Source organism: Biomphalaria glabrata, chromosome 9, assembly GCF_947242115.1.
Source record: "Biomphalaria glabrata chromosome 9, xgBioGlab47.1, whole genome shotgun sequence".
NCBI lineage: Eukaryota > Metazoa > Mollusca > Gastropoda > Planorbidae > Biomphalaria > Biomphalaria glabrata.
This window is the reverse complement of record NC_074719.1, coordinates 2,694,232-2,710,550: the sequence shown is the minus strand read 5'-3', so window position 1 is coordinate 2,710,550 and position 16,319 is coordinate 2,694,232. Positions and strand designations below refer to the sequence as shown.

The 16,319-nt window shown below is 34.0% G+C and overlaps 2 protein-coding genes across 5 annotated transcripts in view; both read right to left on the bottom strand.

Moving 5' to 3' along the window:
- Window positions 1-3,076, bottom strand: part of LOC106063045 (zinc finger protein 708-like) — a 31,916-nt gene extending 28,840 nt beyond the window's left edge. The window contains exon 1 of one of the 3 annotated variants that reach the window (XM_056041762.1): window positions 2,995-3,076. The gene's annotated coding sequence lies outside the window, so the exon portion shown is untranslated. Of the gene's footprint in view, window positions 1-1,767; window positions 2,072-2,994 lie in introns of those variants that run through there. The other 2 variants (XM_056041760.1, XM_056041761.1) reach the window with 2 other exon arrangements.
- A 5,837-nt stretch (window positions 3,077-8,913) lies between these two features.
- On the bottom strand, window positions 8,914-16,066 carry LOC106066727 (zinc finger protein 883-like). Of its 2 annotated transcripts, XM_056041764.1 has the most exons (5): window positions 15,966-16,066; window positions 14,534-14,641; window positions 13,442-13,717; window positions 12,986-13,147; window positions 8,914-11,979 (listed from the first exon to the last, which is right to left on the bottom strand). In XM_056041764.1, exons 3-5 carry the CDS (start codon window positions 13,586-13,588, stop codon window positions 10,408-10,410), a joined length of 1,881 nt encoding a protein of 626 aa, XP_055897739.1. In that variant the 5' UTR covers window positions 13,589-13,717; window positions 14,534-14,641; window positions 15,966-16,066; the 3' UTR covers window positions 8,914-10,407. The 2 variants fall into 2 exon arrangements, with proteins under 2 accessions (XP_055897739.1, XP_013081257.2); XM_013225803.2 differs by lacking the exon at window positions 14,534-14,641 and having other exon boundaries at window positions 15,966-16,061.
- Between the last annotated feature and the right edge of the window lie 253 nt (window positions 16,067-16,319).

The window sequence follows — 16,319 nt, the reverse complement described above, 5'->3', positions numbered from 1 at the left end:
CTGCTGTCAGAAGTGGGATTTCCTATGGCTTCTGTAAAACTGCTAGATGAACTGAATCTGAAAGAACTGAAACAAGAGCTGAAATGGCGAGGACTGAAGTACTACGAAAGGAACAACGAAACTCTTAAAGAACGTCTCTGGCAAGCCCTGGTGGATGAAGCGGAAGATCCGAACACGTACCTCTTTGAACTCAAACCCGATGTTGTAGAGCTCTTGATCACCTTTCAAGAGCAGATGTTGGCTGGCTTTCAGAATGTGATCAAGGGTGACTCTCAGAAAGAAACAGGTGAAGAAACAAGAGAAGAGACCGAGACCAATAGTTCAACCAACGCTTTTGCTACAGACGTACATGATATGAGTGCCTCCGTCAGCCAGACAGAACATGACAACGTTGTGTCTTTCCCCAAGCTCGTAGCTGAGGACATTAAAGACATCTATCAATCTGCCAGTGTTGATGCGAGGAACTCGAATCCTGGTGGCTGCACCCAGCTGTTTGGCAAGAACTTTGTGTGTCGAGCTTTGCAGGGAGAACGCCAACTCCAAGGAACCCATCGGCAAGGTCTGCACCCAGCAGACGTTTGTCCAGCTGACGAGACCAGAGTGAGAAGCCCTGGTGATGGTAAAGTAAGTGAACTGGAGCCTGATGCTGAAGATGAGGATCCTTCGCAAGTGGAGTGCTGCCAACTTGCTCCACTAGTTTGCCCTCCGGACAAGCCTGAAGATGATGTGTGCCACTATTTCTCCTCCTGTGGACCTGATACCCATTCCCAAAACCCATCTCTTGAAAGCCCTATGAAGAAACCTGTTAGGCCAACGATCTTGGTGACCCCTGTCCTGACATATCCCTCCCCATGTGTTAAGTGGCTGCTCTCAGTAGTGAGCGACCAAAGAAGGCGACGTTTGCTGAGTCCAAAGTGCAGTGGGATGCAACCAAGACGTCAGTGCAACCAGGTGAAGGTCAACTGGAGCAGGAGAAAGAGACATACCCTGACTACAACACAGATGGCTCCATCGAGATGGCAATATAAGCTCACTGTCGCCCCCACCGATAGACCTCCTCCTGCATCGATTCATCTCCACTGCCCATGTCGTGAGATAGATTTTGTCCGGGACGGACAAATCTGAGAAGGGGGAAGTGTTACGACCCTATTGGCGGCGCAAAAGGGTTAACTATAGGCTCAGCTGACACACACGTGAATCACTCAGGTCAGCGGGGCCATGGACAAGGGACAGTACTACGATTACACAATTACACGCAAATATGACCAATGTTATGGTCATGTGATCGAAAGCCTGCGTGTACGAGTGACAGTGTGTAGGAAAGCGGCAGTTCAAGACCGGAGAGCGTCGAGACCGGGACTGTTAGTCGGCTATGAAGTCGGTCCTGGTCGAGTCCTCATGTGTTGATGTACAAGTCCAGAAAGAGAGACAGTAGAGTTTTGTACGGTGATGTACAGAGTGACATTTTTATTGTTGATGTGTTTGATGCCAATTGTCTAGTATTGGCTGTTATCTACTTATTCACTCATTATTAAAGTACCCGATATTGTGGAGCTCTTGTTGTCAAGTTCTTGATGTGTTGATGTGTTGTGTTGAGTTTTAGCAGTGACTAAGCAGTGTTTACAGAAGACTGATTAGGAGAGAGAATCGTAACAATATTATATATAGTGACAATATATACTTATACTAGTAACTATAGAGAGTCTAGTGACTAGAGTAGAGTGTTAGAGTGTAGTAGACTAAGTAGACACTGTGACTGTTACTTACTGTACACTGACTGTAGTGTAGTGTAGACTAGAATTCTAGACACTAAGAGTACTAAGACACCTAGACCTAGCCTATAGATCTAGATAATAATAATTATTATAATTATCTAGATCTAGTATTAATACACATGTGACATAGTATTTGATGATGACTAATCCAAACTGACCAATTTCACCACAAACTAGTAATGATCTGATACAATTAAAATCTAGATACACTTAATTATATTTATAGAGAATTTTTGTAACACCGCCACTTTTGTGCTACCGGATGTGTGATAAAGCTAATTTCGGTCGCCTCCACGGTTACCGTCGGAAAAGTGCGTAAAACTTCATTATTTTAGCACCGATCTTTTGCAGTGATGCTCAACCTAATTCAACCTGCGGGCCATTTTAACTTTCGAAACGCGTGTCGCGGGCCACATCAACAAAAAAGGTACGAAAAATGAAATCAAAATTCACCTGAAACTATTGGATCTAGTACTTACATTAATTAATGGGATAGTTCAAGTCTATCATTTTTTACGCGTCTTAAAATGGTTTCATTTCTCTACTTAAGATGTGAGCAACATTTTAGCGAATTTTATTACCAACTTATTTTCATATTTTCAGTCCTCCAATCTCCAGGCGTAGTTTAACCAATCTTTTAGACGCGGCTCAAACCAAGAAGGCCTTCATATTTGTTTTACAATGTCGCTATAGCCTACATGTTTTTTTTTTTTTTGTTGTTGTTGTTTTTGGAACAGCCAGACTCTCTTTACAAAACAAATATGTTGGCTTATTATCATGTTCCACAAAAAAAAAAAGATCCATTCCCTTTTCCTGGTAGATTCTACAATCAGAGTTCCACTTCATAAACTCATAATCGCCCACTCGTTAAAGGTCATGTATCAATCCATCACAGAAAAAGTGAGGGCCCTAACGAAGGTAAAAATACATTTACAACTATTTTAAAGGGGGAGGATTATCTACTTTTGTGCCGATGGGCCGGATGGAACCACATCGCGGGCCGTACTTTGGGCATCACTGCATTAGAGTATCATTTTGTCGGAGGGGGGAGGGTGATTCTTTTGAAACCAAATTTGATGGGATTGGTTAACTTGGGCGTTTTTTTAAAGAAGTTTCCAAAATTATGGTGTGTTTCAGCTATGATAACTTTTTTATTTTTGTTCTGTACTTATTTATATTGTTTATTAATTTGTAGTATCCATATCTACATAAGAATCACTTGAGATTATTAAGCTATTTTGGACGGCGCTCTTGGTATATGAATGCCAAAAATGACCACAAAATCGAAAGGAGAGATTTTGTTATCAATGATACCGGAAGTAGTAATAAAATACTTATAAAATATTATTAAAACGAAGTTTCTTTATTTATATAGATAATGAAGCAAAAAACTCGTATTAATGTAGATATAGATTCAGTTAGTAATAGATCTAGAGTAGCAAGAGATAATGTAGAAAAATCAAATTATTGTTTGAATCATAGACTAGAGTGTAGATCAAGGTCTAATAGATTGAGGTAGTGATGGGCAAAAGTTAACAAAAAAGTTAGAAACTATTAGTTTAACTAAAAAAAATTAAGGCCATTGTTTAACTAGTAAAAAAAACTTTAGTTAAAATCGTATAGTTTAATTATTTTTTTTTAGTTACTAACTAAAAAGTTTAATTAAAATTTTTAAAACTTTTCATGTGGTCAGGGTTGAAACGCACATCCCCTTTTTTCTGGTCATGTGATATCAATAACTTTGATTATCAATTTGAAGAGGGTTAATGTAAGAAGCTGGTAGAAAAGAAGTTATGAATTATGGAGTAAATATTTGCAATTGAAAGTAGCAGTATTATAAAATGTTGAACAGTTTTTGCCAAAAGCTTCTATGCAATATTAGGAATGGGGTTGTGAGCCACATGGTGGTGTAACTTCTGTATAAAGTTGGAATCTGATTAGTGGGTTAGGTCAATATATATTTAGTGGCTTTGATTAATTCATTTGCGCAAACAATATTTTTTTAACTGCAGGAACATTAAGTCTAAAGACTTATTATTGAGATCTAAGTCTAAATCAACAGCTAGGCCTATATAGATCTAAAGGCATTAGGATAACCAACTCTAGAAAAAAAATCTTAATCCACACTCTCTGACCATTAAGTAAATAGACTGTGTCCAACTGGTTTTAACAACCTGGTCAGCTAGACATACACATGTAGGCCTAGTGTACTGTACGTGTGTAGTCGATGATACTACAAGACTACCCTGCATTTTTTCATTACGCGTTATGCAATAGTGTTTGCTTATGTGGTCAGACAAGAAAATAACACAATGGCGCGGCTAGTCAACATACCCTCCCTACCCAGAAAGTAATAGACGGTGTGTCCGACTAATTGTAATTTAACAATCTGGCCAGATAGACGTACACGTGTAGGCATATATAGTGGACTGAGTGTGCAATCCATAATGACAAGACCACCCTGTTTTTTTTTCCCTTGCGCGTTTAACGGTTATGCAATAGTGTTAGTTGTATTTTTAGGTGGTCAGAAATAGCACATCGGCATGGTTAGTCAAGCATGTATTTCACACTATAAAATAGTTTTTAAAACTCCAACGATTTTGTTCCTATTTCTTTGGTTATTAGATCTAAATTTGAAATTCTAAATCTATGTTATTTAATGAGATTTTAAACTTTACCGGTCTAAGCAAGATTTTCCGTTATATTATAAGTTAATATAATTTAAAAAAAAAAGAGTATCATTCTTTTCTAAAGGTTTTAATTCAATTCAAAAATACAAGCACACATATTTATTTAGACATTTGTATTTTATTGTGCATTAACGTTTATGTAAGAAACATATTCTGTATTACTGATTTTATTATAGATAAATATTACTAGAATGTTAAAAGAATAAGATCGAACCGTAGGCATACAGTCGGATGATTATATCTATATAGGTCTAGTTCAACCCCGCCTCTCCCCCCCCCCCCCCAAAAAAAAAAAAAAGTTATGAATAGTTTGTTATAGTTTAATTAACTTTCTTTAGTTTAGTTTAACTATCTTTTGAAATTCGTGATAAACTAATAGTTTAACTTCTTTATTTTAGTTGAAAACTAGTTTAGTTCCCGATACTAGATTTAGGCCTAGATCTATTTTCTAGAATAGGAACACTAACAGAGATGCATATTTTGAGTTTAGGCACATCGGCACAATTTAGGCCATGTCGTGCCCGTAATCCTTGCTGTAATATATAGTCTATGATATAGGCCTAATGAAATCTAGATATCACTTGATATACTATAATAGTCAGAACAGTCTAGTCTTAAACATTATAAACTTATACTAGATTCTAGATCCAGCATGTCTAGGACTAAATTTAGATCTTTTATAATGTGAAATTTAATGGGAGAAAATCTGAGAAATAGCCTAAAAACTAAAACAACTTTTCAATATATATAAAGAATATAGACTCTGTATGTACTAAATTAGTGGGAAGCGTGGTCGAGAGGGTCAGTGCGCATGAACTTAGCTTGGCTTGGCTAACTATGAAAGGGAGATAGAGATTCGACACCCGACTCGGGTAGAGCCCTAAAGGCAGCACAGAAAACCCTTCTCCTAGATACCCCCTCCCCCCACTGGTCCACAAATGAGATTGGATGAAAGCGCTCTGAGCATGCTATAAGAGCCATTATAAAGAATGTATCTTATCTTATCCTATCGATTACAGACTTTACTTAAAAAAGGAGATAATTAATTCCTACGCATTTCATGTGTCAATCTAGTCATACATATAAATCAGTGACTTAACCTCTGCCAAGTCATTAGTTTCCCTGGCTGAGTCAGGCAACCTATACCATTTTCTAATGACACTAGGGAAGGAGAACTTACACAAATTTGTCCAAGCATATGGAATAAGAACTGTGCCTCTCATAAGAAATGTCTAGATTTATAAAGTGGACAAGAAAAAAAAAAGTCACGTGAAAAGTTTGAGCTACGTTCTGAACACGTTCGTTTTATTTCGTGGGAAGTCGCACATTTAATTTACGGGCCAAAATATGTCACAGTATGCACATTATAACGACCATATTAGAGAATGCTCAATTTTCCATTTAAGACTTGATGGGCCAGGGATTTGTGTGTACATATAGAAATCCTTCAGAGAATGATTATTTTCCATTTAAGTCTGCATTGATGGGACAGAGGTGTGTGTGTGTAGGCCTAAGCATCCATTGTCTATAACATGGCCATTAGAGAATGCTTATTTTCCATTTAAGACTGCATTGATGGGCCAGAGGTGTGTGTCTATAAATTGATTATAAATGCTATGCCTCTAAAATAAAGTCTTTAAAAAAGTTCATTCCCTAGACAGCACATGGAACTAAGATATTAAACCAGGAACAATTGATTTTACTGACAGATGAAGGAGAAGAACTAGCACTTCTAAAACTTGGCACTTCAGCAGGCAAATGACACTCCTCACCCAAGATGACACTCCTCACCCCAGTCAGACAATACAGTGTTAGAGAGGGTCCTATGATTTGAAACCTCAGCTGTCTCAAATTGCAAAGACTTTATGAATTCTTCTTCCTCGTTCTCATTCTTATGTTGGAGTGTTCAGATGACTAGAACAATTATATAAGATAAACTGTTGGTGCGTTCAGATTACTAAACCAATATATAAGATAAACTGTTGGTGCGTTCAGATTACTAAACCAATATATAAGATAAACTGTTGGTGCGTTCAGATGACTAGACCAATATATAAGATAAACTGTTGGAGCGTTCAGATGACTAAACCAATATATAAGATAAACTGTTGGAGCGTTCAGATGACTAAACCAATATATAAGATAAACTGTTGGAGCGTTCAGATGACTAAACCAATATATAAGATAAACTGTTGGAGCGTTCAGATGACTAGACCAATATATAAGATAAACTGTTGGAGCGTTCAGATGACTAGACCAATATATGAGATGAACTGTTGGAGCGTTCAGATGAATAGAACAATATATGAGATGAACTGTTGGAGTGTTCAGATGTATAGAACAATATATGAGATGAACTGTTGGAGTGTTCAGATGTATAGAACAATATATGAGATGAACTGTTGGAGTGTTCAGATGTATAGAACAATATATGAGATGAACTGTTGGAGTGTTCAGATGTATAGAACAATATATAAGATAAACTGTTGGTGCGTTCAGATGACTAGACCAATATATAAGATAAACTGTTGGAGCGTTCAGATGACTAAACCAATATATAAGATAAACTGTTGGAGCGTTCAGATGACTAGACCAATATATAAGATAAACTGTTGGAGCGTTCAGATGACTAGACCAATATATGAGATGAACTGTTGGAGCGTTCAGATGAATAGAACAATATATGAGATGAACTGTTGGAGTGTTCAGATGTATAGAACAATATATGAGATGAACTGTTGGAGTGTTCAGATGTATAGAACAATATATGAGATGAACTGTTGGAGTGTTCAGATGTATAGAACAATATATGAGATGAACTGTTGGAGTGTTCAGATGTATAGAACAATATATAAGATAAACTGTTGGTGCGTTCAGATTACTAAACCAATATATAAGATAAACTGTTGGTGCGTTCAGATGACTAGACCAATATATAAGATAAACTGTTGGAGCGTTCAGATGACTAGACCAATATATAAGATAAACTGTTGGAGCGTTCAGATGACTAGACCAATATATGAGATGAACTGTTGGAGCGTTCAGATGACTAGACCAATATATGAGATGAACTGTTGGAGTGTTCAGATGAATAGAACAATAAATGAGATGAACTGTTGGAGTGTTCAGATGTATAGAACAATATATGAGATGAACTGTTGGAGTGTTCAGATGTATAGAACAATATATGAGATGAACTGTTGGAGTGTTCAGATGTATAGAACAATATATAAGATAAACTGTTGGTGCGTTCAGATTACTAAACCAATATATAAGATAAACTGTTGGTGCGTTCAGATGACTAGACCAATATATAAGATAAACTGTTGGAGCGTTCAGATGACTAGACCAATATATAAGATAAACTGTTGGAGCGTTCAGATGACTAGACCAATATATGAGATGAACTGTTGGAGCGTTCAGATGACTAGACCAATATATGAGATGAACTGTTGGAGTGTTCAGATGAATAGAACAATAAATGAGATGAACTGTTGGAGTGTTCAGATGTATAGAACAATATATGAGATGAACTGTTGGAGTGTTCAGATGTATAGAACAATATATGAGATGAACTGTTGGAGTGTTCAGATGTATAGAACAATATATGAGATGAACTGTTGGAGTGTTCAGATGTATAGAACAATATATGAGATGAACTGTTGGAGTGTTCAGATGTATAGAACAATATATGAGATGAACTGTTGGAGCATTCAGATGACTAGACCAATAGACTATATGAGATGAACCGTTGGAGCGTTCAGATGACTTAAACCAAAATACGAAATAAACTGTGAAGTGGTTTCCAAATCAGGGAGCTCTCCGTATAGTTTTCTTTCTACAGGGATGTTTTAGGGCCAGTGTCTTGTTCATGCCTCTTGATAAAAAATGCAGTTTTGTAGAACATGGTCAGCATTCTCTGGTGACACTACATATGGGCAGATTTCACTGGTTCCAATTTTGTGCTTCTGGAACATATGTTGTCTCATTCTGTTTTGTGGTTCTGAGACGAAAAAAAATGAGAAGAGCCACTCAGGCTTGATTTTCTTCCAAACAACTCCTTCAACCAAGTTAATCCCAAATTTATCGTTTCCCTGGCAATCAAATTAGTGAATAGAATTGATCTATCTTGTGTAAACATTTCACACGTTACATTTGAGTGAAACTAGTGTGAATGTATATTTCGCTACGATAGATATAATGTGTAGTTAGTTTTTTAACTCTTTCAGTGTGGTGTTACTCTCAGCGAATAACTTTGCACAACCCGTAAGGCAAATTTCATGGATAATAAAGATTATTATCATTAGTATATTAGTATCCAAAACTAAGAAATGTGCCTTTTTATAAAGTAGCCTATCTCTGGGCATATAACTATCATGATAATCTAATTAAATCTTCAGTGTTTCAAAATACTACATACAGATATAAAAAAACAGGAAAAAAGTTGTATGTTCTCAGTTAAATACTTTATTTAATCTGTACAAAATTCTTTTTTGTAATTTAAAAAAAACATATTAAGAAAATCCAATGAAATATCACATCATTAACACAACATAATACAACATGAAAAACCTTAAGAAATACTTACAAAAAAAAAAATTATTCAAAGTGTAGTTGTACCAATTCTGGATCAATTAAATTTGAAATAGATTGAGGTCAACAACTATAAATGTGTGCCGTTGGTATAATAACTGTTTTCGTTGAGTTCTATTTCATGCTTTTAGCTTGAAGAGATTTCTTGATCAATAAATGAGTCAGAGGTAATTTACAACTACATAGTAGATATAACAGAATAAAATCTAAACGTATATACAGGTAAACTGAGGTAGACATTGAATCTGGTAGTTTAGTCGCATCAGATTTTTACCCACTCAAGAAGAAAGATAACTAGAGATTCATATGGACGCACTAATCGTCTGTCACGACACATATATTTACTGGTGTATGTATATAATGTATAATACATAATATATATTATATGTGTGAGTGTAATGAGTTAATTCCTAATCGCATTTAGCATAGACTTTAATCCAAATGAATTTTCTAATTAATTTTAAAAAAATAACAGAAAGATTATTTCATTCCACTAGCACTTGAAGCTATTGTTAATGTATTCATACAGACAATGGAACATTAGAATGGCTTCAGACCAGAAAGAATCCACTTTGAAAGTTCGGGAGTGAGTGAACTCTTTTTGAACACAACACATTTTAAATTGAAATTTTTCACTAGAATGATTCATTCCATCCCTTTTTTTTAAGGACTTAGTGAATCTATCTTGACACTGAAATGGCTTATGACTATAATGAATCACCTCATGCGGCTTAAGTAAAATGAGTGGGCTCCTTTTAAAAACTTTTTTTCATTTAAACGTTGTTTTTTTTTTACAAGAATGAACCTTCAAGATTTTTTAATTTGAGGACAGCCTAAAATTATCTTGTGCTGTTTTTAAATTTGAGGAATAAGTGAATTCTTTTTGACATATTTGGCATTTCAATAGCTTGTTAATTCTCTTTTCAGACATTGTGATCTATAGGGCAGATGATTTAAAATAAAGGTCATCTACTTCTGTGGCACACAGTTAATTAGTGTCATGTGGCAAGCACAATGACCAAACTGCCTTTACTTTCCTCAACTAATGTCAGGTACCTAGTAGATCTGGGTGCACTCAAAGGCGTCCTGAAGATATTAAAAATCCCAGTCTTCACTTGGATTCAAACTTGGGACCTCCCGTTCAAAAGCTAAGCCCTTTACCATTCATCTTGTTATCAGAATGAATCATGTCATGCTGTATTAAATTTGTAGAATGAGTGACATTTTTTTACAACAATTTCATTTTTACTCAAACGAAATATCTCATGCCTTTATACATTTTTTAGAAAGAGTGAACTCTTTTTGACATTGAAATGGCTTTTCACCAGAATGAATTATCTTTTGGTCTCTTAAATATCTGGAACGAGTGAATCCTTTTTGACAAATTTGACATAAAATAGCTTTTTACCAGAATGAATCATCTCATGCCTTTTTAAATCTGAGGGCCGTATGAATCTTTTTTGACAAGTTTGGCAATTAAATGGCTTTAGACCTGAATGAATCAACTCATGATTTTTTAAATGTGAGGAGGTAAAGAATTCTTTTTGACAAGTTTGGCATTTAAATGGCTTTTCACCAGAATGATACCTCTCATGATCTTTTAAACTTGAAGAACGTGAGAAAATTTTTTCACAAATTTGGCATTTAAATGGCTTTTTATCAGAATGATTAATCTCATGCCGTTTTAAATAACTAGAATGAGTGAATCTTTTTTGACAAATCTGACATTGAAATGGCTTTTCACCAGAATGAATTATCTCATGGTTTTTTAAATCTGAGGACTGACCGTATCTTTTATGACAAATTGGACATTGAAATGGCTTTTTACCAGAATGAATCATTTCATGCTTTTTTAAATGTGAGGACTGAGAGTATCTTTTTTGACAGATTTGGCATTTAAATGGCTGTTGACCTAAATGAATCAACTCATGATTTTTTAAACTTGAGGATTGAGTGAATCTTTTTTGACAAATTAGACATTCAAATGGCTTTTCACCAGAATGAATTATTATATGGTCTCTTAAATACCTGGAACGAGTGAATCCTTTTTGACAAATTTGACATTGAAAAGGCTTTTTATCAGAATGATTTTTCTTATGGTCTTTTAAAGAACTGGATTGAGTGAATCTTTTTTGACAAATGTGACATTGATATGGCTTTTTACCAGAATGAATTATCTCATGGTTTTTTAAATGTGAGGAATGAGTGAATCTTTTTTGACAGATTTGGCATTTAAATTGCTTTTGACCTGAATGAATCAACTCATGCTGTTTTAAACCTGAAGAATGATAGAATCTTTTTTGACAAATTGGACATTCAAATGGCTTTTCACCAGAATGAATTATCTCATGGTTTTTTAAATGTGAGGACTGAGTGAATCTTTTTTGACAAATTTGGCATTTAAATGGCCTTTGACCTGAATGAATCAACTCATGCTGTTTTAAACCTGAAGAATGATAGAATCTTTTTTGACAAATTTGACATTCAAATGGCTTTTCACCAGAATGAGTAATCTTATGGTTTCTTAAATATCTGGAATGAGTGAATTCTTTTTGACAAATCTGACATTTAAATGGCTTTTCACCTGAATGAGCCAATTCATGTCTTCTCAAATTTGTGTAGCTTTTTAATTCTTTCTGACAAATGCAACATATGAATTGTTTTGTTCTACAATGCCAAGCCAGGTGAACTATTAATTTAGATTTAAGAAACATTTGTTTTTGGCACAAGTCACACTTAAATGTTTTTATAGAGCAATGCATTAATTCAACATTCTTAGAGAATGATGAAATAGAGGAAAGTTGCTCAGCATAAACCAGCTGGAGAGTTCTATTTTCATTAGAAGCATACACATCTTTGTGAGGAGAGTTTCTAGGTTTATCTTGGTTGTAAGTCATACCTGGATTTAGATTTATTTTTTGCTGTAGAGTGAAACAAATAAGATGTTTTATCCCTTTAAGAAAAATAATGTCATGAACATATTTATAAGTAAAAAAAAAAAAGTTTAAATTTCATTGCCTCAAGATCTGAATGCAATTAGAACAATATAAAAAAAACTTTAAAAAAAAAAAAAAGGTTATATTAACTGAAATTATATTAGAACTATGAACCTATGCTTATATTAACTGCAATTATATTAGCACTATGGACCTATGCTTATGTTAACTGCAATTATATTAGAACTATGAACCTATACTTATATTAACTGCAATTATATTAGCACTATGGGCCTATGCTTATATTGACTGCAATTATATTAGCACTATGGACCTATGCTTATATTAACTGCAATTATATTAGCACTATGGACCTATGCTTATATTAACTGCAATTATATTAGCACTATGAACTTGTATGGACCAATTTGGATGTTGGGGAGGCGAGAGAAAGGTGTAAGTGGGTGAAGGTTATTGTGATAGCTTTTCAAATGCAGTTGATAAAAAAAAAAGTTGAATGACTTGAATTCCAAAAAGGGTACAAGGCTCGTAAAGCCATTACACTAACCACTGTGGCAGGGAAGTGCTAATGAAATTAGGTTTCATAACTTTTGTTAGGTTCACATTTTTAAGCGATGACCTTATTTTCCCACAAAGTATAAAGGGGACAAATTTAACTTATACCACAACAACAGTCAAGTACAATTTCTTTTCCTTGTTCGATGCCAAACAAAATAATTTACTCATTTTTAAAAAATTGATTCTTGTTTTATTAAATATCTCTTCTTCTTTTCTGCTTTCTACACTAAATATTTAAACAATGAAAGCAAGTTTTATTCAAAGACACTTTAGTACAAACCTATTGAATATTTTAAAAAGAGAACCAACTTTTGCAAACGCTGATAAAAGAAAGCCGAGAGAAGTTTATAGCTGTTTTTTTAATGGTCTGCTATAGTTTTTATAGAAATTTTTTAAAATAAAGTCATCCTACCTCTGATAAAATTGATTCACAGCTTTGACCAATGAAGCTATATTCTGATCTGTCTGTATGTAAAGATGATTCTATCTTCTCATTTTTTATAACTTCACAGAGATCATTGGTAAAGTCTTGTTTCAAGTCATCCATCATTGACATTGAATGTTCTTCAGATTTCTTTGTCAATAGAATTGAAGCATTATATTTAAAATCATTTTCAACACATATATGTAGGGACTATATCTTTTTAACGTCTCTTTTATTTAGATTATGACTTCTATAAGATAAATGATCTTAGTTATTTTCCTATGTTTAGATACTTCACAACAGAATTTTTAAAAGTGCCAACATATCTAAGCATGGTTAATAATGTTTATATTTTAATGGGAAAAAATGCATACCCAAGTTATTTCAAATAAAGCTCAAAAATGCAATTTTCAATTCTTAGGCATTAAATAAAATGTGTCTTACCGGTACCCGTGTCTGTTCTGCTAAACTTAAATTAGAAGTTTCATAAATGTAATTCTTGTCTGTCATCTCTGAGTCTAATGACTGTTCTATCTTCTCAATTTTTATGAAATTTTTAAGTTCACTAAAGTCGTGCTTGATGTCATCCATGGTAAGAACAGTTTCTAAGTGTCTCTTAAGGAAGATGATTTATTTTTTTTATATTGGTCAGCTCATAAATCCAGTTTTTAACGGCATCATTACAATTGTGTCATTTGGCGATAACATCCATGGCTATTCCTGTAACAAAAATCACAGAAAATAGTAAACTTCTTAAGATCGCCATAAGTTAAAAGGTGACTTTTGGCACATTTGGTGCCAAGAAGATGGAGCACTTCTATTACAAAGAAATTCCTAACAAATAAACTAATTACTTTACAAACACAAAATTATATTGGATGGCTGCCTGGTCGTGCGGTTTGTGCGCTGGACTGTCGTTCAGATTTATCGACGGTCGAGGGTTCAAACCCTGCCCGCTCCCATCCCCCGTCGTCCTGCGGGAGGTTTGGACTAGGAAGTAAACTATCTTCAACTCTGAAGGAACATCCGAAACATGTAAAACATTTTACAAACATATATTATTGAAGAGAAATGGATGAGCTAATATAATTACATAAAATCCAACTGAAATATTAACATTAATTAAAATTTGCATAATTTATGCGCAAAAATTTACAAACAAAATTTTTCAAAACTGAACAGAATTAAAAAATGTAAGAGTTTTAAAGAAGTTTTAGGCCTGAATAAGTCCTAATATTTATATTTGGGAAAACAAGACCCATGGATACCCTTCAGACACTTCTGTCACATTATTGTACTAATTCCCACTTCCAGTGTTATGGAAATAGATGTCTTCATTTTGGCCACTGTGACAGACACCTATTTATGAACCAAGGATCTTCTTGTGAGCTGTTTGTTGGTCCGAAAGTTTGCATCATATTTATTAGTCACCCTGACAAACATATGAACTAAATTGATAGTAAAAATAAAAGCATCAAACAGTTTATGGGGTGCTAATCCCTATTATATATATGTATTCTCTATCCAGCTACTCACCCGCAACTCTAAACAATGTTACCATGGATGGGTATCGTCAACACTAACACTAGTACTAGATCGTCTTCTTTGCCAAACCAGACTGGGCCGATAGATTGGCTGCGCCGTCTCAAAAGGGTTAATAGGTCTCATTAAAGTCTTTTAATGTGATTTTACAAACACACACTCATTCACTCATAATAACCTATTTCCAATTGCAGTGGACGATAAAATAATAACTTGTAATCTATTCTTACTTAACTTAAACCTAGGAAAAAGAAGCCAATTTCAAGATCAAAACCACAGCAGTTAAATTTAAAAAAAAAAAAAAATTTTATTAGCAATTTCTACCAAATGTCATAGAAAAAGCTGACATTTTAATGTCTAAGTAACAAACCAACTACTGCCTGAGAGGTGTTATCTAACCCATCAAGGAGCATCACTAACAATTAACTCGAGCAGAGATGTTTCACTGAGCACCTCAAGTAGGCTCTAGGCAGCACAGAAAATCTTCCTATCAAGGAGGCTTGGTTACCCATCAAGAGGATTTGGCTACCTAACAAGAAGGCTTATGTGATGATTTCTGTTTATTTCTTGGTAATGCTTCTTATATTAAACACTGATTAAACAGAATTATCCCACGCCGGAGATATATATGAATAATTTGATAATGCACTAAACTGAACTTCTTTAATTAACTTCTTCAAATTACATATAAGTAGTAATAGATAGATCTAAAAAATCTAGAACTCTAGATAGAAATTAGAGTCTATCATCTTATCTTATCTTATATAATACAGACGTTACTTCAAAAAAGAAGATGATTACGTCCTAGGCGTCATGCATTTAGTCATGCATATTAACCAATGACCAATCTCTATATATATTTATATATGATATATGATTATATTTAGTTTCACCGACTGCCCTAACTCTCAGTTTACTGCCTAAGTCGCCCTAATACTTACTAATAGGCTAATAAGTCCTGAAGGCCAGTGAAGGCAAGAAGTAATCAGTAAGTACTAAAGTAGTGAGTAAGTTATACTATGTCACTATGTTACACTATGTGTAGTATCATAGTATGATTATCATCACTGTTCACCACTAGACTTAATAGATCTAGATTCTATAATACTATATTATATGATAGTTACAGTAATACTAATACATACTAGAATAATATCATTATTATTATCTAGACTAGACTAGAAAAATTGCCTAGATTAGGCTAGAATTTCTAGTTAGATCTAGATCTAGAATTGGCTAGAATAGATAATAATGATAGCTATTTTAGAACTTTTACTACTTTTTAACTTTTAGTCTTTAGAATTCATTCTAATTATTCTTATTTTTAAAAAATGCAGATTACAAATATTTATTGTACTAGATTTAGAATCTAAATAGTTTTTTTTAAACAGATATGGGATATATTTTTAAGCAAATTCCTTTTTACCGTATAAACTATTAAGTATAATGATCATTCATTGTTATTGTTAAACCGACGACTATGACAACACTACTCTCCCTTGAATTACCGTACTTGCCAACTTTTTTTTTCTGCTGGTATTTTTTATCTCTGTTTCCAACATCTATTAATCTTTAAGTAACTAATAATCTAAACTTACAAATACACAAAAAAATAATAATTTAATAGAAAAATATTTACATTCAATTTTTAGCGTCTAAATCAATAAAATGTCTAGATCTATAATATCGACAAAACATAAAAAAGGACAATACCACCAGTAATTACATAAATAAAAGGTCTTATTTTTGAGTTAAGTCCCTTTACCCCATTAAGGCATCC